The sequence below is a fragment of the Periophthalmus magnuspinnatus genome, chromosome 18 (genome assembly GCF_009829125.3).
Source record: "Periophthalmus magnuspinnatus isolate fPerMag1 chromosome 18, fPerMag1.2.pri, whole genome shotgun sequence".
Classification (NCBI taxonomy): Eukaryota; Metazoa; Chordata; class Actinopteri; order Gobiiformes; family Gobiidae; genus Periophthalmus; species Periophthalmus magnuspinnatus.
The window spans coordinates 10914871-10938579 of record NC_047143.1 but is presented as its reverse complement, the minus strand read 5'-3'; the positions used below and the strand labels follow the sequence as shown (position 1 = coordinate 10938579).

The 23709-nt window shown below is 41.4% G+C and overlaps 1 protein-coding gene across 1 annotated transcript in view; it reads right to left on the bottom strand.

The window, feature by feature from the left end:
* Positions 1 to 311: 311 nt before the first annotated feature.
* zanl (zonadhesin, like) overlaps positions 312 to 23709 on the bottom strand; it is a 57429-nt gene continuing 34031 nt past the window's right edge. Inside the window, exons 37-52 of the mRNA XM_033983869.2 lie at positions 21918 to 22082; positions 21541 to 21668; positions 21141 to 21412; positions 18751 to 18959; positions 18186 to 18330; positions 14174 to 14421; positions 12011 to 12140; positions 11147 to 11351; positions 10316 to 10477; positions 6637 to 6767; positions 6187 to 6389; positions 4951 to 5086; positions 3307 to 3435; positions 2693 to 2792; positions 1162 to 1202; positions 312 to 499 (exon numbers count right to left, since the gene is read on the bottom strand). Coding sequence (XP_033839760.1) covers positions 441 to 499; positions 1162 to 1202; positions 2693 to 2792; positions 3307 to 3435; positions 4951 to 5086; positions 6187 to 6389; positions 6637 to 6767; positions 10316 to 10477; positions 11147 to 11351; positions 12011 to 12140; positions 14174 to 14421; positions 18186 to 18330; positions 18751 to 18959; positions 21141 to 21412; positions 21541 to 21668; positions 21918 to 22082 — 2463 coding nt within the window. The 3' untranslated portion in view covers positions 312 to 440. The remainder of the gene's footprint in view (positions 500 to 1161; positions 1203 to 2692; positions 2793 to 3306; positions 3436 to 4950; positions 5087 to 6186; positions 6390 to 6636; positions 6768 to 10315; positions 10478 to 11146; positions 11352 to 12010; positions 12141 to 14173; positions 14422 to 18185; positions 18331 to 18750; positions 18960 to 21140; positions 21413 to 21540; positions 21669 to 21917; positions 22083 to 23709) is intronic.

Sequence of the window (23709 nt, the reverse complement as noted above, 5' to 3'; positions counted from 1 at the left end):
AACAATATTTATTTTAGCTGCCCCCCATCTGTATATTACTGACTTTTAGAATTTTGTGAGGTCATCTGAAACCGAGCAATTCAGGAAAAGTTAATTTCTGTCCTGTGAATGTGATTTCTTTTTAGTATTGATACCTGCTCAAATGAGTATCTAGTTTTGATACTAGTTTTACTGTGGATTGGTATCGGTTTGACAACCTTATTTGATATGTAACCTAATTAAATCTTCACTAATTAAAAAACCCTCAAATCAACATTAACATTCATAATTCATGTTATACTCAATGAAATCTACACAATGACAAATACAGAGATGGTTTTAATTATAATATTATTATAATATTTTAACATGCATTGATCAGACACACAAAATCCACACAAATAATAAATAATGGGACTGGACGACACAAGGTGTTTATTGTGGAGGAGTTCCTCAGCACTTCACATTGGGGTGATCCTTTCCTTGCCATTGTCATCGGCCATGTTGGAATAAGGGATACCTGAGAGAAGAAAAACAGAATTCACCACACAGTAGGAAACATACATGTGTTTTAGATTTCCAATACTCTGTTTAAAAAAAGTAACAGTGTTGTTTTAATTGAAAAGACCTGTAAGTAGCCTGTGTTCTTAGGGCCATATTTATTAAGCCAGGTGTTAAATTACTAGTGCAAACTTAAAAATTGCATGTGCTATTTGTGGGCGTGTTGCACATGATTTACCATTACTAAGTGCGCCTCTTATTCATACCTCAATTCTAATATGTTAATAAGAGTTTAGTGTCTGAGTGAAATCTGTGCTGCATCCATAAAGCATCTATAAGAGTTGCTAATTTCAGTGCATCCGCTTTTTAGTGTGTCCAATGCAATTCAGCATGTGCACAAATGCTTAGTAAATATATCCCTTACTGTTTAAAAAAAAAAAAAAAAAAAAAAAGATACAATGATCCAATTTTCATTGTACTTTCATGCTCCGTCCCCATGCTCACTTCCTATTTGGAATGTGGCAACTAATGGGCTAGCTATGTCCATTTATGGTCTATGGTCCTGGCCTATATTTCCTAATGTCAGTAACAAAAAGCTTTAACTGTCATGATTTGAAATGAAGCAGTAAACCTTTATTTATAAAGTTCAGTTGATCAGAATATTAGGTTATAATCTCTTACTTGAAGTCTTGAGGCTGAATTGTTTGTCATGATCTTTGTTTCTGCAGAGAGGACACAGAGGGACAATGAAGTAGGCAGTGTTAGAAAGAAACATGGGTGCGTACTATCAAGTGAGTTATTACATTTATTCAAATTATTAAGTAAATAATAAGCTCCGCTCACTTATCCATAAAAACCATGAGCTATCAATGTGGTGTATACGATGTGTCTATTTGCAGCTGATGTCAACATTCTCTGGGGGTGTGATGTTAACTAGAGGCATTGCTCCGTCTGAGGCTCTGTTACTGAAGTTAGACAATGTGAGCTTTGTTTTAACACAATCTCACCAGAAAGAGCTGACTTAGCTGGAACTACAACAGGTGAGCTGATTTGTGCTGTTAAAGTTCCTCTCAAATAATATTACAAGCTAGCTAGCATTAGCATTAGGAACATAAACACTCGCACTGATCACAGGCTCCTGAAAATATGTTGTTTTCTTTCCACCACTGATATGTAGCCACACTAAACACAAAGCTCACTTGATAGTATGCACTTAAAAGTACACAACTGACAGTGTGACAATGGTGTGTGGACATGGTTGGACAGGTGGTGAGTAATAGCAGAGTGGAAACATTCCTTCCCAACACAGGTACAGGATGTGCCCAGAAATTTCCCCAAAAGTAAATGCCACAGTCTTATTGTTATTATAGTATGGTTCTTCCCAACACAAGTACACGATGTGCCCAGAAATCTCCCCAAAAGTAAGTGCCACAACATTATTATTATAGTATGGTTCCTCCCAACACAGGTACAGGATGTGCCCAGAAATCTCCCAAAAACGCACAACTTGAGTGTTGTGAGTGTTATCTCACCCACTAGGACGTGCCTGGCGCATCTGTATTACATAAACTTGTGACCTGGAAGAAGAACCAGATGAAATGCAGCACCGGCCACAGTACAGTGGGCACAGTACAACAACACGTGTGTGGCTCGTTTATTCTAATATGTTGTGCTACATGGGGTCTCCATCTGACAGTTACTTGTACAAAATCACAATGGCTCCTTTCAGTTATGACAGGTGTAAGCTGGTCATGATAACACATTTTGAAGCATGATATGTTGCTACAGAAAAATAACAATAAGATTGAAACTACTTTATGTCACTGACACAAGAACCCTAAAGCAGGAATGTCTTATTAAACCATGTTCAATTTCATCATCAGAGTTCACCTGGCTCTCCCTCGACACATTAGAGAGGAGAGACACGTGGGGGCTGCTGCTCACCTCAAACTGCCCTGACTCAGGATCTGATGACCCTGGCTTTTGAGATGCACTGAGTCTTTTGTTATAGCTTTGTATTATGATTGTATTTTACAGCTGTGCTTAAATTGCACCTCTGGGACAAATAAAGTTATTTTGATGGATTGATTGATTAAAGGGCCTGAGCTACAACAAATAAATTGCAGAATGAACCAATAATTAGTCACAGAAGTTACTTATTCAACCAAGAGCCATCCTAGATTGATAAATGTGTAGAAATCAGAAGACTTACTTGTTTTTGCGTTTACAGATGCACACAATGGTTGTGGTGACTATGATAATGACCAGAGTGACGGACACCACCACAGCAATCAGGATGGTCCATTTTGTCTCTACAAGAACAAGATATACAGTGTACATTCTGCGGGCAATGCAAAAATATTGCATCTACTGAAGTTCAAACGACCTGAAGTATTTGACTTGACTTGAGGTATTTACATAGTAGGTTTAGTTTTAAAATGTTAAATAATATATTGGTTTTCATTAGTCTGTTTAAACTAAACTAGTTCAAAAATCATTTAGCAAACTGTAAAAAAAAAAAATTACCATAATTTAAAATGACTGCAGAATATTATATCTTGATTTCAGTTGCAACTAATTAAGACGTATGTATTTATTTTACTTACTTACTCTTACTAATATTTATATACTTATATTGTTTATTATTTGAAAAAAAAAAGTTGAAATGTAAAATAATCTACTACCACTAAGTAAATCAATAAGAAATGGCCAAATTGGCAACAAATGAATCAAATTAATAAAAAAATACATTCAATATAACACTCTGATTCCAAGTGCTTTCCATCTGGCACAGGTAAAGTATATATTTTTTTGTAATGTAAGTACCATTGAGGGTCTTCTCCTCCTCACAGTTGGCTCCGACAAAACCCTCTGGACACTTGCAGCTGTAGGATGAGTTGCTCACTTCGGCACATGTGCCTCCGTTCAGACAGGGGTAGCTCAGGCACGGGCTCTCTGGAAAAATACAACCAAAATTGAATGCCTACGGTACCAAAATACTAAACAACAATACAAGTGCCAAGTATGCCAATAAATAAAAGTAAAATGCACACATGCACCTATGTGCTTAATTTGCGACTTTCAGCTTTCTGTTTAGGTGACATTTTGAGGGCTTCCCCCTTCAAAAGATAGAGGTTATACATTGATGTCATTTTATTCGAAAAATGACCCGCAGCATTCTGACTGAGAGCTGAGTGGCAGAACTATGGACAGCATAACTGATTAAATGTGTTTTGTCTATGGAGCTATTGTTTTTCTCCACAATAATAATTTCCTCAAGACATAGACTCAGAAACATCTGATTTAAGAAGACAAAGGTTGAAGTCACCTGTGTCTGATCCCACAGTCTGTATATGTGATAAATGTGCATTTAGTTTGCAGTGTCTATGTAGTTTAAGTGTTTACTGGTTTTCTACTTCTGTTTACTTGATTTTCTTGTTTTAGATGTTAAATACAAACTAAATATTTAGCAGAGTTGCAGACTTTTTATATTTGTTATTTTTCCCAATTTTTTGTGTTTTTGTGTTAAAGTTTCAAAGACTGTGAGGTCATCTGCATTTGTTTTTAATTGTTAATTGCTATTGCAGAACTTGGATGAGCAGCAAAATGTCTTCACTCTTACAACGATTTGTACAGCTGACAGATTTAAACTTTGTCTTTTGCTACTGCAATAGTCCTAATTTTGTATCATTCTTAAACCCAGGAATAGATTGCGTTCACGTTCTAGAATTTGGGGATTTCTACTTTGGACTAATTAATCAAACTTGTTTGGGACTGGGTCAAGAAACCTGCCATATTAATCTTATGGCTTAAAGCCTTTTCAGCTGACGACGATCACACCTTAAAAGTTGAGTAATCGCATCACTTTCTAAAGCTATTATGAACACTTTACACTTTATTGTCCACCTAGGGAAATTTGTCCTCTGCATTTGCCCCTTTCCTCAGTGCTACTCAGGGATCAATCTCTTGAGCTAGGCTTAGTTCTCCTTAGCTGAAGGTCTTATTTTTGTGAACATTTTGGGTTGAGAAAACTAGCGTTCCTGGAGGAAAAAGGACTCTGTATGTTTCTCCCTGTAGCTGAGGGACACTAACGCCACACAGAAAGATGCAGAAATGCCTGGGCCACTAGGGGATCAATCCCATGATATTCTTACTGTAATTTGTGCGTGCTAGCCACTCAGCCACCATACCACCACAGATGTTTTCCTTCTGGTTTATGGTTAATTTCTTTGTAATTACTGGACCTGAAACTAAATCTGAAGTTCAGCATTTGTGGGTATGTTTGAGTATTTATTTTAAAAACAGTGAATCTCCCATAGTTATATAGGTCCTCCATCTGAAATCAGATTCTAGAATGTGAACGCGACCTATTGAGTGCAAGGAAATTTCATTTTGAATTGTTGCTTGATTAGATTCAATTTGTTTAACCCCACATAACTGTACATGATAGGCAGTACATGTTAGTCTGACCTCTGTAGCAGTCCCGTCTGAAGTCGTAGATGGTGCACACGTGGCCCTGAGGGCAGGTCTTAGTCTGACACACAGCTCCTGTGGTGGTGCACTCACATGTCTGAGAGCAGTCCTCTGTCACAAACTTCTCATTCAGCTGCAGACAAGGAGGACAAACTGTTAGGACACTGACCTCAAAAATATTGTACCTTATTAACAACTCTTAAATTAAGACCCATTAAATTCACTTTTCAGAGCTTTTAACCATGTTACAATTGTCTCCCCTCACCATTTACTCACCCAAAGTTGTATTTGGAGTGATGTGCAAAATTCCCAGTCATATTTGGTTTAGCCAATTTGAGCAAAACAATTGTGAATTTGCTCTAGCATCTTTACTAATAATTGTACTTTTTAGCAGTTTGGTAGTGGCATAGAAAATAATCTAATCAACTGCAAGTTAAACATTTGGCTTTAATATTTTGGAGTTCAATCAGAGTCAGAAATGGCATTAATTTGCTGTTAATACAAAGGTTTAACTGAAAAAAATTAAAAAAAAAAATGTCATCTACATGAACGGTATTATTAAGTACAGTATGTAACTTTCTAGAGGTGACATATCACCTGCATAATTCCATGGACATAGAAAGTTAAAACTGTATTATGGCACATTCTCACGCGAGATAGATTAATTTCATGCCATACTGTGTAATATTATAGCCAAAGGAACAACATTTCCATAGAAACAAGGAGAAGGTGGCCCTCACACAGGTCAAATAAGAGTCAGGTTAGTGGAGACGCAAGCCCAACCTCAGTAAGGACACATGATTTTATATAGAGGGCATTGAAAACAGCCTAAATGAAAAAGCTTAAAGTCTATTTTTTGGCTAAAAAGTTATATACTGTGCCTTAAATTTAAAACTCAAATTTGTCCATGTTGGTAAATGGTCACATTTTTATATAGCACTTTTCCACCTTCAAGGTACTCAAAGCGCTTTTACGTCAAGGAACCACTCACCCAGATACTGGGGGCAAGGTGGGTTAAGTGTCTTGCCCAAGGACAGCATTCATTTGTGAGAGCTGGAATTGCACCGCCAACCAGTGGGTCAGTGGATCTGCCCACTCAACCAATGATGTTTACGTAAAGAGCGGGATTTGAACCGCCAGCCTTGGGATCATTGGACAAACACTCAACCATCTGAGCTACTGTCGCTCTCAGTCTGTTCATATCTATCAACCTATCCATTCATAGAGACTTACGGGGTAATATCTGTTGAGGAAGATGCAGCCGCACTGGGAGAAGGGCACACACAGCCCCTCACTCATGGCAAATCCAGACGCACACTGGCACCCTTCTGTGCAAGCAGCACTATCACACTCTGCCGGGGCAGCCAGGTCAGCACAGGAGGCAGGGCACGACGTCATACAGGGCGAGTATGTGCTGTTACCTCCACAGTCTAGAGCTATAAAGAATACAGAGAGTTACAGTGAGACTAAAGCATGAGTAAAGCAGGCCTAAACCAGGAGGTCATATAGGAGGGGTACAAGCTGTTTCCTCCATAGACTACAGTGGTAGGAATAGAGAGAGGAGAGGGTTATGGTGGGACTAAACCAGGACTAAAGCAAGACTAAATCAGAAGAAAGGATACATTCCATATTGATATTGCTTTGACAGTGCAGACATTAGGTTTGCCATAATATTCTCCTTACCACAGTCCAGATCCTTCCTCCAGGCCCCCACAGCAACCTCTGCCTCCTGACAGGCTGCGGCATATGCCTCATAACTGGCACAGCGCAGCTCAGCACTGCCCTGCTCCGCACACAGGTCGAACATGCAGTCTCTGCACAAATGAGAAAACATCAGCAGTGAAATTAAAATCAGGAGGGCAAGATTTCCTCATGGGTAGTGCAATTTGAACTATTATGCCTTCAAATAAGTTACGATTTCAACTGATCACAGCCTGCGACCTTTACCACTCATTAAAGAGGAGGGATTTTGCTTCTAGGCAGTATTAACTGCTAACATATTTAGATCACCATGTTACCTTTTACTGCTTTGAAAATGCTTTAAGTTAAAATTTTAAATCTCTGAACCTCCCCTTCCTTCAGCACTCTGAGGAAGTCACTCCTCCTTCAGAGCGCTGCCACAACACTATCAGCATGCTTTTTTTTGTATATTTATAGAGAATTGTCACGTGGGAGCATGGCTTGTGGGCGAGAATCTTACTGCTAACCATAAGGAGGGTTCAATTATGATCCAGGAGAAATCGCCAAAATACATTCATGGATGTCATTTAAAACTTCTCCAAGCATGTTTTTGATGAGGAAACAATGTTATAACATGGTAGAAAACTCAAAAAATATTTATTTTGCATAATACCCCCTCTTTAACAATCACCTCTCAAGTCATTAATACAGATACACTCTCTCTCCTCCTTCCTACACAGACTCACCTTTATATAGTTGGAAACTAGCTGTATAGTTGATCCTGGTGCATTTACACAAAATGCTTGTTAATGTGCATTGTCCCATGTTTTTTTTTTTAAGATTTACTCATCTGTGTTATGTGGTTTCCTCATCAAAAACATACTTTAAGCTGTGTTTTGTTTCATTCACATATTTGTAACATGCAAATCCTGCATATTTAGGCTGTGTTCTTCAAACAGAAAACACTCTGTTCTACCTATTGTCATGTGGTAATACAGGAAGTGGTCAACTGTGGTCCACTGTGTTTTTAAACTCCATACACCTTATCTAGAATCATTTGGTTAATTTCAGCCCTGGAACTGCCAGATGGAGACCCCATCTAAAGAACAAAAGGTAAAAGGTAGGCCCCAGGACCTGATGGCTTCCCTGCTGAGTTTAACAAGAATTTTTGGACCATTTTCTTGCCATTGTTCCTTCGACTCATTATTGAAACGAAAGAAACAGGCAGCTTACCCATACACATGAACAATTAAATAATCTCACTCATCCCAAAACCCCAAAAGATCCAACACTACCCTAAAATTACTGACCCATCTCTTTTATCAACGCAGACCTTAAAATCATTACAAAAATATTAGCTCATCGAAATGAAAAAGTTATCCCCTCTGTCATACACCCAGATCAAACAGACTTCATTAAAAACAGACATTTATCAAATAACACCCACTGAGTATTCAATTTAATGCAATATTCAACCACTCAACAAAATCCAACCATAATAGTCCACTAGATGCAGAAAAAGCATTCGACAGAGTAAACTGTTCTTTCTTTCTATCAACACTACAAACATTTGGCTTTGGGGAATAATTTAACAACTGGATAGATATCTTGCAACTGGATAGATATCTTGCATACTTCAGCTATAGTTACAATATTGACTAACGGACTGATCTCACAACCATTCACACTCCATAGAGGAACCAGACAAGGATGTCCACTCTCTTCAGCATTATTCACCATATTTATTGAACCACTTGCAACAGCCATCAAATTACATGCATTCACACACCCATTCATCACCATAAAATTAGCTTATATGCAGATGATATACTACTGTACTTGCTGCAACCATACACATCACTGACAGAAACCATCAAACTAATAAAACAATTCTCACACATCTCAGATTACTCAATTAACCTTCACAAATCAACCATCCTACCTTTACAACCCTTGACCTCCCATTCCAAGGCCATACAATCAAACATCACCTGTGCTTTAAGTTTTTAACAATATCTTCAGCTCTGACAGCCCTATTTCATAAAATAGCACCATCTAACTACACACCTATCTGGAACAATACAGACCTCCTACAAGACAAGAAACCCATATACCCATACTTTCCCACACTTGGTCCGGATGTTCGGTATCAGAGAGAAACAATACCTAGAATACCACCAACACAAATCCGTGACCCAAAGAGTTTAAAAATACAAAAAATATTAATCTCACCCTCTCCCCACACATCTCAAGAATAATAAATATTAAATCAACAAAAAAACTAACAGCCAATATCTACAGAATTATTTTACAATCAGGCAAAAGTATGGCAATACCACATGATAAATGGGAAAAAGACTTGGGAATTGCCCCTGATGCCAACTTCTGGGCCCAAATCTGCAATAACACCTTCAATATGTCTGACAATACAAACCTGCACCTCATTCAATACAAAATACTACATAGAACACATTTTACTAGACAGAAAATGGCACAATTTTGTACAGTACAGACAAATGCACCATCTGCACACAAAACTCCATCGACACCTACATCCATGCATTATGGTTCTGCTCACCTGTCTTCCAATTTTGGAGACAGGTGACAGAATCACTCTCTACCCTCTTAGATAGCTGCATCCCTCACTTTTCCTCAATCTGCCTACTAAGAGAAACATCCCATGTTAGCCTAGACCCAGCTCAAACTAAACTGCTCCTAGTAGCCCATACTATAGCCAAGAAAACAACACTTAGCAATTGGAAATCAAAAGACAAAATTACCCTCAACTAATGGAAAAATATACATCTTCATAGAACAATCATTCACAATTACTGACACAACAGAATCCCCCTAACTGGAATACCATCTTTCAATTTTTGCAAAACAACTTAACTATTAATACTACTACTATTATGTCTTGGTATGTCTTGGTGTTTCTTGTATGTCTTACCACCACTTGCCACTATTGTATATGTATGGTCACTTTGTTTGTTTGTATGTTTGTATGTCTTGCATTAAATAAATAAAAAAGGTCAAAGGTAACTGTTAACTTGAAAGCTACGCCTTCATGACATCACAAGGTAGAACAGAGCATTTTGAGCATTGAAGATGTAGTCAGATTAATAATGTAGGCTTACTCAAACATGTGTGAATGAAACAAAACATAACTCCACTGTTTTTGACGAGGTCACAACATTATAACATGACTTAAAGCTCACAAGAATCAACTTAAAGTGGAACAAAAACTAAATGAACTTTTTTTTGCTAGTAAAATGTGTTCCGTTGGCCCCTGCAATTTGAAGCACTTGACGTCATGCAGTACTGCCCTGATTACAGCCAGGTGATTCTGGTTACAAACACCTTGCTACAAGTGTGGAGTACAAAGTGTGGATACCTGTTAGACCAATCATGTGGTTTCTTATACCTCCAGACCCTCACTCTCCCCCTTAGTCCTAAGGTACAAACTGGAACATGACTCTCCTCACCTCTCTATTTGTGATCAGGCTTTATATAACAAAAATGATAGAAATTGCAGTTATGACCTGTATTTGATAATTTAGTACTACTTTACTTGAGACTGATCTATCCATCGACCTGTCTATCCATCCATCTAACCATCCATTCATCTATACAGCTATCCATCCATCCATCCAAGATATTCTGGATGGACATATTCACTCACTCCTGATAGGTCTTCGGGGCCACGAGGGTGTGGCACGCAGAGAAGGGCCCCCGGGGGTCCGAAATGGCTCCACACTGGCTGGTGCTGCTGTAGAGCTCCAGCTCGGCCTTGGTGCAATCCGAGGTCTCGAAGCCAGAGTCTGGGTCCGATTCGGTCTCACGCCTGTGACAAAAGAAGGAAAGGAGAATGTTGGTGTTAATGTGTGTGGATGTAAGTAAGGTTTAGAATAATATTTGGATGAAGTAACCCTGTGTAATAAATTTGAAAAGCTTGCAGTGTGAATGGAGAATGGAGAACAGAGATGACAGAGATGACAGTGATGACAGTGACAACAGGATAAGTAAGTGTATCTATTTAAAGAAGAACTAATGTGCTTGTGTCTGCTATATATTAGCTATGACACTCGTGGATAATTATGTTGTATTTTGGACATTTGAAATTGCAATTTAATTGAATTTAAAACCACTTAGTAAAAACAAGTCTGCTGACTTTCAGATTAGAAAATTGCTAAGTACAATGAGGTATTAAGAATTGATTCCCAGCCAACCCCTTTACACCATAAACGTCATCATCACAACAAAGAGTTGGATGCTGATTTTTTTTTTTTTTTCATTTGATCCAAAATGGCTACACAATGCTGATTATTGGTCAATAAAATTGTTATTTTCAACTGACTTATTTTGGCCTCAAAAGCTGCTTATACAACTGATTTGTACTTGGGCAAAACAAATGTTGCTCAAATACATGGGGCAAAAAATTGGGCATTTCAGCAGCAAAAAATTTAAATAGATTAGAAGTATATAGACCCTACATACGGCAGCCCTGTCATACCTGTGCACATGGTGGACAGTAGGGGGCATATCGTAGCTCTTCAGCCCTTCCCCTTGCCTTTCACTCACTCTCCAGCTCTCTCCAAACACATTGAGGTTTCCTGTGGTGGTGCCATCTGGTTTCATGTACTCATTTCGGGTGATCCCGTCGTAATTCCCACACAGTCCCCGCACATGGTTCTTGTAAGTACTTGGGAGGATGATTTCTGGAAAAAAAAAGATAAATGCCAGAATGAATAGGTTGTGTTCTGGTGGTAACATTGTAAAAATATATACTTCAAAAGTGAACTGTGTAACTTTTCTGGTGGAGTGATCACTACCATTTTGTCTCTATGGAAAAGTAATTGCTTTGCTAGGAATGTTCCACAGTATGGGATCAAGCTAATTTGTTTTGCATTAATTGTGTTTTATGTTTTTATCAGGGCGGCTGATTATGAAAATTTTGAATATTCCATCACTACGTTTAATAAACTGATAATGATATTGTGATATTTTAATATATATTTTAGTATGCTCCAATTAAATTAAGAATTAAAATGATGTAAACTATTAAATTACAAGCATCAGTTGCTTGTCTCCATGGAGAGAAATATGTTTAATGGCAACTTTTTAGCCAAAAGTAGAAACCTGACTTTTATTTGGTCTATATTATATTTATATTATATTTTATATTATATTATATTTGGCTATAATATTCCACAGTATGGCATTAAACTTCTCCATGGAGAATGTTCTGAAGTATGGTTTTAAATTTTCTATTTTATGGAATCATTGACCACCTCTAGAACTAGTTACCCATGGAAAAAAAAAAAAGTAACACTTCTTTGAGTTGAGATTTTAAATTCTGAAATACTGCGTGACTGACCTCCGCGACTGTTGCCATCGAACCTGACGGTGAGGCCGAAGTCTGTGGTGAGCTGAACCTGTTTGGAGTTCATGGTGATGGTGACCCCGTCTACTGGGCTCAGAGGAGGGGCCACACGCTCCCCGTTCACCTGGACATGGACAACAGGATCAAGTGAGTATTACAGAAGACATATTATTCTTTTTGGGGGGGATATTACCTAAGTAAATATAGATGATAAACAATTATGATAAACTATTCACAACATTGTTCAAAATCCAAAGGCTGCAATAAATAAATAGCAGATGACACACTTAAGTACTTAGTTTGCATCTGTAATGAGTCATAGAAGTTATTAATTGTACCTTCTACAGCTCAAATTTGATCATATAGCCAAAAAACAATCAAATATTTCCCCGTTAACAACTTTTAAAATAAGAATTATAGTTCAATGCGAAATACTGGGCCTGTCACGATTATTAGCATATCAGCTTTCAATACATGATAGATGGAACTATCATTTTTTGGGGTCAATATTTATCATAAGTACATTTTCTTTGTACTATGGTATTTTCCAATCTCTACTAAACAAAAGGTAAGGCAAGGCAAGCTTATTTGTATAGCGCAATTCATACACAAAGTAATTCAAAGTGCATTACAGAATAGGAAATACATTAAAATCACACAAATCAAAACATAAATAATCACAAATAATCATCATAAAATTACCATTAAAAGAGAAGAGTGCAGAATAAAAACCTTTCAGTCATATCCACAGCTAAACAGAACTGTTTTGAGCCTGGATTTAAACATTGTCAAAGTAGAGGATGTACTGCAGCTGCCTTAATGCTCATTTGGAGTAGTCTAACCTACTGGAAACAAATGCATGGTTAAGTCTCTCCAAGTCTGGTTTTAACAGTATACTTTTGATTTTTGCAATGTTTTTTTTAGATGGTAAAAAGCTGCAGATGTGATTGATTTGATGTGGCTGTTTAAGTTCAAGTTTGAGTCCATTATTACCCCTACATTTCTAGCCTGATCTGAAGGTTTTAGGGAGAGACTGGAGGTGACTGGTAACACTTTCTCTATGTTTCTGTGGGCCAAAGACTATCACTTCAGTCTTGTCTGAGTTTAGCTGGAGAAAGTTGTTTAGCATCCACACACTGATCCGTTAATGCAGTGGCAGAGTGAATCCACTGGTCCATATTCAACTGCTGAAAATGAGACATAGATGTGAGTGTCATCTGCATAGATGTGAGTGTCATCTGCATATCTGCACATCTGCATATTCCCGGGTTTCCGGGATTGACCCCTGGGGCACCCCACAAGTCAGGGACACTTTATCTGAGACACATTTTCCAATTTTCCAACCAAGTACTCCCTGTTTTCTAGATGGGACTTGAACCAGTTTCGTGCCATACCAGAGAAAAAAAACTACTGGTGGGAACGAGCGTTTTGAGTTTTGGAGATGACAGTAAGTAATAATCCAACTATCCAGGATTACTCAAGCATGTGTAACTGAAACAAAACACAACCCAGGTATGATTTTGAGGTGCCAACAGCATTATAACATGGCTTAAAGCTCATAAGAGCCAATTTTGCGTAATACTGATACTGCAGCTTATATCATCAACATTCCCTGGGGGTGTGATGCTAAGTGTAAGCATGCTCTGTCTGGGGCTTTGTTAGACTTTACCCTGAGCTTTAGGCAACAATCTGACCATAACAATTGACTGATCAGGTGAGCTGATTTGTGCTGTATTTGTCCCTTGCAAATAACATTACAGTCGCTAGGTAGGTAACATTAGCCAACAATTTCAATTTTGCATTTTTTTTGTTTGTTTACAGACTATCTTAAAATGTTTTTGGCATTTATTGCTAATGTGTGCATAGTGTCTCCATGGTAACCAATGAACATTACACCACAGACATATATATATATATATATATATATATATATATATATATACACACACACACATATATATATATACACATACATATATATACACACACACACACACACATATATATACATACACACACACACACATATATATACACACACACATATATATATATACACACACACATATATATATATACACACACACATATATATATACACACACACATATATAACACCCCCAGCGTGATGTATCAATAGGACCTTTAACCACATACCAAGACGATTCTCTTCTGCAGGAAGCGCACATTGATCCTGTCGACATCGATGTAGACCTGGTCGAGGAAGGACACCCTGCGGTTGCCTCCTCTACGGATGTTCTTGCCCCTGATCGTCAGATCCTCCAGTGCCTGTGGAGTGTTGTGGCTCTGGACTAGCACATATGTGTAGGGACCCTGGAAGTGGTGGGTGAAGCCATCAAAAGTGCGGTAGTGAGGGTCTCCAGAGATACTGCATTTGTCGAACTCTGCAAACAAAACAAATGCAGGCTGTGATGCAAAACTGGATGGATGGGTGTGTGTCTTTCCCAAAGACACCATGTCAAAATGCAGTGCCAATAGCAGAGATCGAATGGTGGTATTAGAACTAATATTACTGCTACCACTAATACTTCTACCTCTTGAACTACTAGTACTACAGCCACTACCAGTTTATTAACTACCAAAATGAATGTTGGTACATACTGTTGATGCTATAGGTCAGGCGTGCCCAAAGTGAGCCTGTGCGCAAAACATGGCCTTCCAAGGGGTCTAATACGGCCCAATAGGGGGATGCTTAAAGATTGTCAGGAGATGAAAAGGAACCCATTCCAGTATATCCCCCTCAAAAGCACAATAAATGACTATCCATCCATCCATTTTCTTCCGCTTATCCAGGGCCGGATCGCGGGGGCAGCAGTCTAAGCAGGGACTCCCAGACTTCCCTCACCCCGGACACGTCCTCCAGCTCCTCCGGTGGGACCCCAAGGCGTTCCCAGGCCAGCCGAGAGACATAGTCCCTCCAGCGTGTCCTGGGTCTTCCCCGAGGCCTCCTCCCGGTGGGACATGCCCAGAACACCTCCCTAGGGAGGCGTCCAGGAGGCATCCTGAGCAGATGCCCGAGCCACCTCAGCTGGTTCCTCTGAGCGTGTAGGAGCAGCGGCTCTACACCGAGCTCCTCACCCTAACCCTAAGGGTGCGCCCGGCCACTCTGCGGAGGAAGCCCATTTCAGCCGCTTGTATCAGCGATCTTGTCCTTCCGGTCATTACCCAGAGCTCATGACCATAGGTGAGGGTAGGAACGTAGATTGACCGGTAAATCGAGAGCTTCGCCTTCCAGCTCAGCTCCTTCTTTACCACAACGGACCAATACAGCGACCGCATCACTGCAGACGCTGCACCGATCCGCCTGTCAATCTCCCGCTCCATCCTTCCCCCACTCGTGAACAAGACCCCGAGATACTTGAACTCCTCCACTTGGGGCAGAGACTCACCACCCACCCGGAGAGAGCAAACCACCTTTTTCCGGTCGAGAACCATGGCCTCGGATTTGGAGGAGCTGATTCTCATCCCAGCCGCGTCACACTCGGCTGCAAACCGCCCCAGTGCCTGCTGCAGGTCCTGGCTCGAAGAAGCCATCAGGACAACATCATCTGCAAACAGCAGAGATGAAATCCTGTGGTTCCCAAACCAGGCCCCCTCCGGCCCCTGGCTGCGCCTAGAAATTCTGTCCATACATATAATGAACAGAACCGGTGACAAAGGGCAGCCCTGGCGGAGTCCAACATGCACCGGGAACAGGTCTGACTTATTGCCGGCAATGCGAACACAGCTCCTGCTCCGGTCATACAGGGACCGGACAGCCCTTAGCAAAGAGCCCCGGACCCCATACTCCCAGAGCACCCCCCAAAGGACACCACAAGGGACACGGTCGAATGCCTTCTCCAGATCCACAAAACACATGTGGACTGGTTGGGCATACTCCCATGAGCCCTCGAGGACCCGATGGAGAGTATAGAGCTGGTCCAGTGTTCCACGACCAGGACGAAAACCACACTGCTCCACCTGAATCCGAGGTTTGACTATCGGTCGGATTCTCCTCTCCAGTACCCTGGAATAGACCTTACCGGGAAGGCTGAGGAGTGTGATTCCCCTGTAATTGGAACACACCCTCCGGTCCCCCTTCTTATACAGAGGGACCACCACCCCGGTCTGCCATTCCACAGGTACTGTCCCCGACTGCCACGCGATGTTGCAGAGACGTGTCAGCCAAGACAGCCCCACAACATCCAGAGACTTGAGGTACTCAGGACGGATCTCGTCCACCCCCGGAGCCTTGCCACCGAGGAGCTTGCTAACCACCTCAGTGACTTCAGCCAGGGTGATGGACGAGTCCGCCTCTGGGTCCCCAGTTTCTGCTTCCTCCTCGGAAGACGTGACAGTGGGATTGAGGAGATCCTCAAAGTATTCCTTCCACCGCCCGACAACATCCCCAGTCGAGGTCAGCAGTTCTCCACCCGCACTGTAAACAGTGTTGGTGAAGCACTGCTTCCCCCTCCTGAGGCGTCGGACGGTTTGCCAGAATCTCTTTGAGGCCGTCCGATAGTCCTCCTCCATGGCCTCCCCGAACTCCTCCCAACCCCGAGTTTTTGCCTCTGTGGCCGCCCGAGCCGCGGCACGCTTGGCCCGCCGGTACTCATCAGCTGCCTCAGGAGTCCCACGAGCCAACAAGGCTCGATAGGACTCCTTCTTCAGCTTGACGGCATCCCTTACTTCCGGTGTCCAACACCGGGTTCGGGGATTGCTGCCGCGACAAGCACCACAGACCTTACGACCGCAGCTACGAGCAGCCGCATCGACAGTAGAGGTGGAGAACATGGCCCACTCGGAGTCCATGTCTCCAACCTCCCCTGGGATCAGGGAGAAGCTCTCCCGGAGGTGGGAGTTGAAGACCCCCCTGACAGAGGGCTCCGCCAGACGTTCCCAGCAGACCCTCACAATGCGCTTGGGCCTGCCAGGTCTGTCCGGCTTCCTCCTCCACCAGCGGATCCAACTCACCACCAGGCGGTGATCAGTTGACAGCTCAGCTCCTCTCTTCACCCGAGTGTCCAAGACACGCGGTCGGAGGTCAGATGACACAACAACAAAGTCGATCATCGACCTCCGACCTAGAGTGTCCTGGTGCCACGTGCACCGATGGACACCCTTGTGCTCGAACATGGTGTTTGTTATGGACAAGCTGTGACTAGCACAGAAGTCCAATAACAAAACACCGCTCGGGTTCAGATCGGGGAGGCCGTTCCTCCCAATCACGCCCCTCCAAGCGTCACTGTTGTTACCCACATGGGCGTTGAAGTCCCCCAGGAGAACAACGGAGTCCCCGGTTGGTGCACTGTCTAGTACCCCTCCCAGGGACTCCAAGAAGGCCGGGTACTCTGCACTGCTGTTTGGCCCGTAGGCCGACACAACAGTGAGAGACCTGTCCCCGACCCGAAGGCGCAGGGACGCGACCCTCTCGTTCACCGGAGTGAACCCCAACACGCAGTGGCTGAGCTGTGGGGCAATGAGCAAGCCCACACCAGCTCGCCGCCGCTCCCCGCGGGCAACGCCAGAGAAATGGAGAGTCCAACCCCTCTCAAGAAGTTGGGTTCCAGAGCCCAAGCTGTGCGTGGAGGTGAGGCCGACTATATCTAGCCGGTAACGCTCAACCTCCCACTCAAGCTCAGGCTCCTTCCCCCCCAGCGAGGTGACATTCCACGTCCCCAGAGCTAGTCTCCATGTCCGGAGATCCGGTCGTCGAGGTCCCCGCCTTCGACTGCCGCCCGGATCTCTCTGCACCCGCCCCGCATGGCTCCTCCCGCAGGTGGTGGGTCCACGGGAGGACGGCCCCACGTCGTTCCTTCGGGCTGGGCCCGACCGGGCCCCGTGGGGAAAGGCCCGGCCACCAGGCGCTCGCTGCCGAGCACCCACCCCAGGCCTGGCTCCAGGGTGGGGCCCCGGTAATGCCAGTCCGGGCGACGTAACTGGCCTTGATCTTTTTCTTTCCATGGGGGGCTTTAAATGAAGACTATTTAGTCCTAAATATCTTTGCAGGCAAACTTTATGAAAACCATCAATAGGTCTGGCCCTCAGTGGGCTAATACGCCATCTATCCTATAGAGGTTCTAATAGCAGAATTAGTGGAAGTAACAGAAGTAGCAGAAGTAGGCATGTGTCTGGTGTCTGGTATAATTCAGCGTTGTGAGAGTCTTACTTGTAGGCTTGCAGTATAGGTCTCCATACTTGTCCAGTTCACACAGAGAGTTGGCTCCACAGCTGTGGTCTTTGCAGCTGACCGTACCCCCCAGGAGACACTCACACGACGCAGTGCACTTGTTTGTCAGCCATGAATCTCCAACCTGCACACAGGAAAGACATTCATAAATAGATCTCCAGTGGCAATTAAAAATATATACATCACAATAATATTTAATATTTATAATTACATTAATGATTAATTAATAACAAAACAACAAGATAACCAATATTCAACCAATAAATAAAAATTTATGAATATTTATAAAAGACAAACTAGACATGATTTTTGTAACTTGTTGAAATATTACATATAAATATAGAATTTTGACATTATCTAGTAAGGAGATGATGTATCGCCCAACTCTACAATAATTAAGGCCAGGACATCACATAAATTCAAAATGAGACTTGAACTGGTACGAAAAATTAAACAAAACTAAAACTTATGTGCTGAAACTGACAGTATTGATTTTGATGGACAACACCCAGCAGAACACTGTAGTAGTCCTAATGGTACTCACATCGTGGTACTCCCCATTGGAATCCATGCATCCGCACTGGTCCAGGCGCACACACTTGTTGTCACTGAGCACGTAGCCAGCGTCGCACAGGCAGCCCTCCACACACGTGCTGGGGGGCAGGTGACATAGTAGGGGAAAAAGGTCCGAGCAGGTGGGGGGGCAGGGAGCTGTGCAGTCTGAGTAGTGGCTGTTCGGAGGGCATGGCTTTGCTGTGAGGGCAACAGAAGAGCTTAAGTATGGTAGTAATGTAGTGCCGATTTTGAAAGACTAACTAAATACTTTATGGTTAGTCTATGGTTAGCAGATTTCTAGTAGCTCATACATTTAAATATAATAAAGAAAGCAAAAAATAGATGACAATAAAATTCAAATTACTACATAAAAAGATACAATTTGTATAAACACAAGTAGAATAAATTAAATAAAATAATAGGTTGAATGAAATATTTTACTATTCTGTGGTTAATGGAGACATATCAAGATCAACCTTCTAGCTTCATAGAGAACGCTTGGATTAGCACCTGGTGTCTTCACTGGCAACAGTGGAAAGAATTATATTTTACAAAGAAAGCCTGAAAAAACACAGGATACTAGCAGAGCACAGTTTTAAATGGTTTGGGAAAAAAAAGAAAAAAAAAAGATGTTTTTTACAAAATTGATGTTTTTACAACCCCAATTCCAATGAAGTTTGGATGCTGTGTAAAACTTAAAAAAAGTACAGAATACAATGATTTGCAAATCCTTTACAACCTATATTGAACTGAATAAACTACAAAGACATGATATTTAATGTTCAAACTGATAAACTTTATTGTTTTTATGCAAATATTCACTCATTTTCAATTTGAAGCCTGCAACACGTTTCAATAAAGCTGGGACAGCGGCAACAAAAGAATGGAAAACTGATAATTGCTTAAAATACAGCTGTTTGGAACATTTCACAGGTGAACAGGTTAATTGGAAACAGGTGAGTGTCATGATTGGGTATAAAAAGAGCATCCCCGAAGGGCCCAGTCATTCACAAGGAAAGATGGGGCGAGGTTCACCATTTGTGAACAACTGCGTGAGCAAATAGTCCAACAGTCTAAGAACAACGTTTCTCAACGTACAATTGCAAGGAATTTAGGGATTTCATCATCTACGGTCCATAATATCATCAAAAGATCCAGAGAATCTGGAGAAATCTCTGCACATAAGCGGCAAAGCCGAAAACCAACAGTGAATGCCCATGACCTTCGACCCCTCAGGCGGTACTGTATTAAAAACAGACATGAATGTGTAAAGGATATTACCACATGGGCTCAGGAACACTTCAGGAAATCAGTGTCAATTAACACAATTTGTCGCTACATTTCCAAGTGCAAGTTAAAACTGTACACCATGCAAAGCGAAAGCCATATGTCAACAATACCCAGAAATGTCGGCAGCTTTTGTGAGCCCAAGTTTACCCAAAGTGGACTGACACAAAGTGGAAAAGTGCGCTGTGGTCTGATGAGTCCACATTTAAAATTCTTCTTGGAAATCATGGACGTCGTGTCCTGTGGGCCAAAGAGGAAAAGGACCATCTGGATTGTTATCAGCGCAAAGTTCAAAAGCCAGCATCTGTGATGGTATGGGGGTGTGTTCAGTGCCCATGGCATGGGTAACTTGCACATCTGTGAAGACACCATTAATGCTGAAAGGTACATACAGGTTTTGGAGCAACAAATGCTGCCATCCAAGCAATGTCTTTTTCAGGGGCATCCCTGCTTATTTGTCAAGCCACATTCTGCACATTTTACTACAGCGTGGCTTCGCAGGAAAAGAGTGCGGGTACTAGACTAGCCTACCTGCAGTCTGGACCTGTCTCCTATTGAAAATGTGTGATGCATTATGAAGCGCAAAATTTGTCAACAGAGACCCCAGACTGCTGAGCAACTGAAGTTGTACATTCAGCAAGAATGGGAAAGGATTTCTCCTGCAAAGCTTCAACAATTAATGTCCTCAGTTCCCAAACGCTTATTGATTGTTGTTAAAAGGAAAGGCAATGTAACACAGAACATGTTGCAGACATCAAATTGAAAATGAGTGAATATTTGCATAAAAACAATCAAATTTATCAGTTTGAACATTACGTATCATGTCTTTGTAGTTTATTCAGTTCAGTATAGGTTGAAAAGGATTTGCAAATGATTGTATTCTGTATTTTTTTTGTCTTACACAATGTCCCAACTTCATTGGAATTGGGGTTGTACTCATTTCCCTAAAGTACATTACATCTCTGTATCAATACATATATTATCAAGAACTCTGTAACAATATATGGGAAATGTCCACTCACCCACTCATATATGTCCCATAACTTAATTCAAAACATCAGACTGTATTGTGACTTAATAGCCCAGACTTACGACAGAATGTACTGTTCCTCCAGCTGATGGTGACCCCAGCACTTTGACAGGCCTGTGCGTACGCCTCTACATTATCACACAGGGTCCGCTGCATGCCGTCGTACTCGCACATATCGTAGATGCAGTTTCCGATGAAAGCCTCTGGGGGCACCAGAGTGTGACAGGGTTTAAAGCGATCGGACAGAAGAACTCCAGAGCACTGGGCTTCGTACTGTGTCTCCTCCGATGCAGTGCAGTTGGGGTGGATGTCCGGACGCGTGTCAGGCTGGCAGCTGAGACATGGAAAAATGAAAGTTACTAATGTTATTATGCTTCTGCATCAGAGAGTCATAGAAGCATTATTAGTAAATGTTTGAAGGTTGATATGGACATGTGATTATGAATGGACTGACTCACTGACCCTGGGTCACTGTCACCCTCAGACTTCCAGCTGTTGCCCAGCTCGATCACATCTTTGGCAGGCTTCTTGTTGGGCATCAGGTTGTCGTCGGAAGAGTTGTGGTTGTAGTTCCCACACATGCCACAGAGCTGCGTCAAAATCACAAAAGCACTGATACTGATACACAGGTACACAGGGTAGTGGAGATAACTATATGCACTAAAAGTGAAACAATATTAAAAAAAAAATTCTCTTATTATTACCATCATAATTATAATTCACTGTAAAGAAAATCCATCCATCTTTTTTTTCCATCTTTATTGTCCGGCCTAAATGGTGTAACTGGCTATTGGGGTGTCTTGTAAACAAAGTGGTAAAGTACTGTAAACCTGCAGTACCTTGTTGAAGTAGTCTCCGGGGACAGTAATCTCCAGGTGGTGCACTCCGTCGAATTTGACCTGCAGTCCAAAGTCTGTGTCCAGCAGGCTGTAGGACCCACTGGAGATCACCCGGGCCCCCACGGAGTCGATGGTCAGAGGTGTCCTCACACGACGCCCGTTCAGCTGCAGTATAGAGGAGAGTCAGGAGGAGCACTGTCTCGAAATGGATTATACTTTTAAAATCCAAAATTATTTTATGTTTTCTTGGTTTCAATTTTTCGTTTTTCGATGCCTAAAATAATAATAATAATAATAATAATAATAATTAAAACTGCAAGCAGTGATAAAGGCCCTCGCCACCCCTTGCGCCCACGGGGTACACGCCACCGTGAAGCTCCTGCGTTTCGTTCCCGCTTACATTGCCCCTCCCCCCAAAATCAGCGTCTCAGTCATACTACTCCATTCATTCCAATGAGACCATTTATGACATTGTCACACCTGCACGGTTGGAAATAGAGGTATGTCTTCATTGGCTTTTTTGTTCAGTATGATGAGAGGAATATGTGTACCAAATTTCAATGATCTATGACAAAGTAATTATTTTTCAACCCAGTTAACCAAAACCCATGTATTTCAATGAGAAATGTCAGACGTTGCCATGGCAACACCTTTGAAAATAGAGGTATGTTCTATTTGGCTTTTTTGTTCAGTATTGCAATAGGGATGTCCATGCCAAATTTGAAATGCTTGTGACAAAGTAATTTTGTTGAGTACAATTCAAAAGTTCAAGGGGGCGCTGTGGAGCAATATAATGTTTGACATGTGTAAATTGCATATCTATGCACTCAGATCAAGATTTTGAACAAAACGTATATTAATGCCGGAAAATAGGACACTGCATGTTTGAGGTACTGGCCATTTAAAACTTCAAAAAATGTCTTTTTTCTTTGAAGGATGACCACACCCACATTTTATGAGTTAAAAAAATTTAGGAGAGTGGCCTATATTCCCACATGGATCTAGTTCAGTTTGATCATTTTGCAAGTTTCTTGAATGAAAATCTGAGGCACAAAAAATTCAAATGTGAGAGTTAAATTTTTTTTTAAATGGGGTTCCGCCCACAATGGCCGACTTCCTGTAGGGTTTAGGGTGGGGTCATAATATAATTTTTTACTTGTCTTGACATGTTCTATGTTTGTACCAAATTTCATTTGTCTACGATGAAAAAGGTCTCTCATTGCCGTAATGGATTAAGATTTTTGAGGTGACGCTATTGAGTCATTTTGAAACATAAATTTTTTTGAACATCAAAATACAACATTTTTTGCCAATGTTGAATTTTAAGCCATAGTTTGATTCATGTAGAGCATCTATTTATTCTACAACAAAGACCAGTACTCTGAACCCCATTCATTTCAATGACACATTTATTATGTTGCCACGGTAACATGGTTGCAAATAGAGGTATGTTCTCATTGGCTTTTTTGATCAGCATGTGAAGAAGGATATATGTGCCAAATTTCAATTGTCTAAGAGAAACTTTGTACAAAAAAATTAATTGGGGTTGTTAGGGGGCGCTACCGAGTCATTTTTCAATATTTTTCAGTAGGAATTTCAAAAAACAAAATTTTTCGCCCATCTTGAATTTTGGGTCCAATAAAATTGACTTTTCGTTAACGTTCAGGGGGTCAAAAATGGCTTCAAAGTAGCCACCAAAATAATAATAATAATGGAAACGCATTTTCCACCCATTATTTCTCTCCTAAACCATAACAGCTAGAGTCATGTGACTTTCTCACATTGTGCCCCT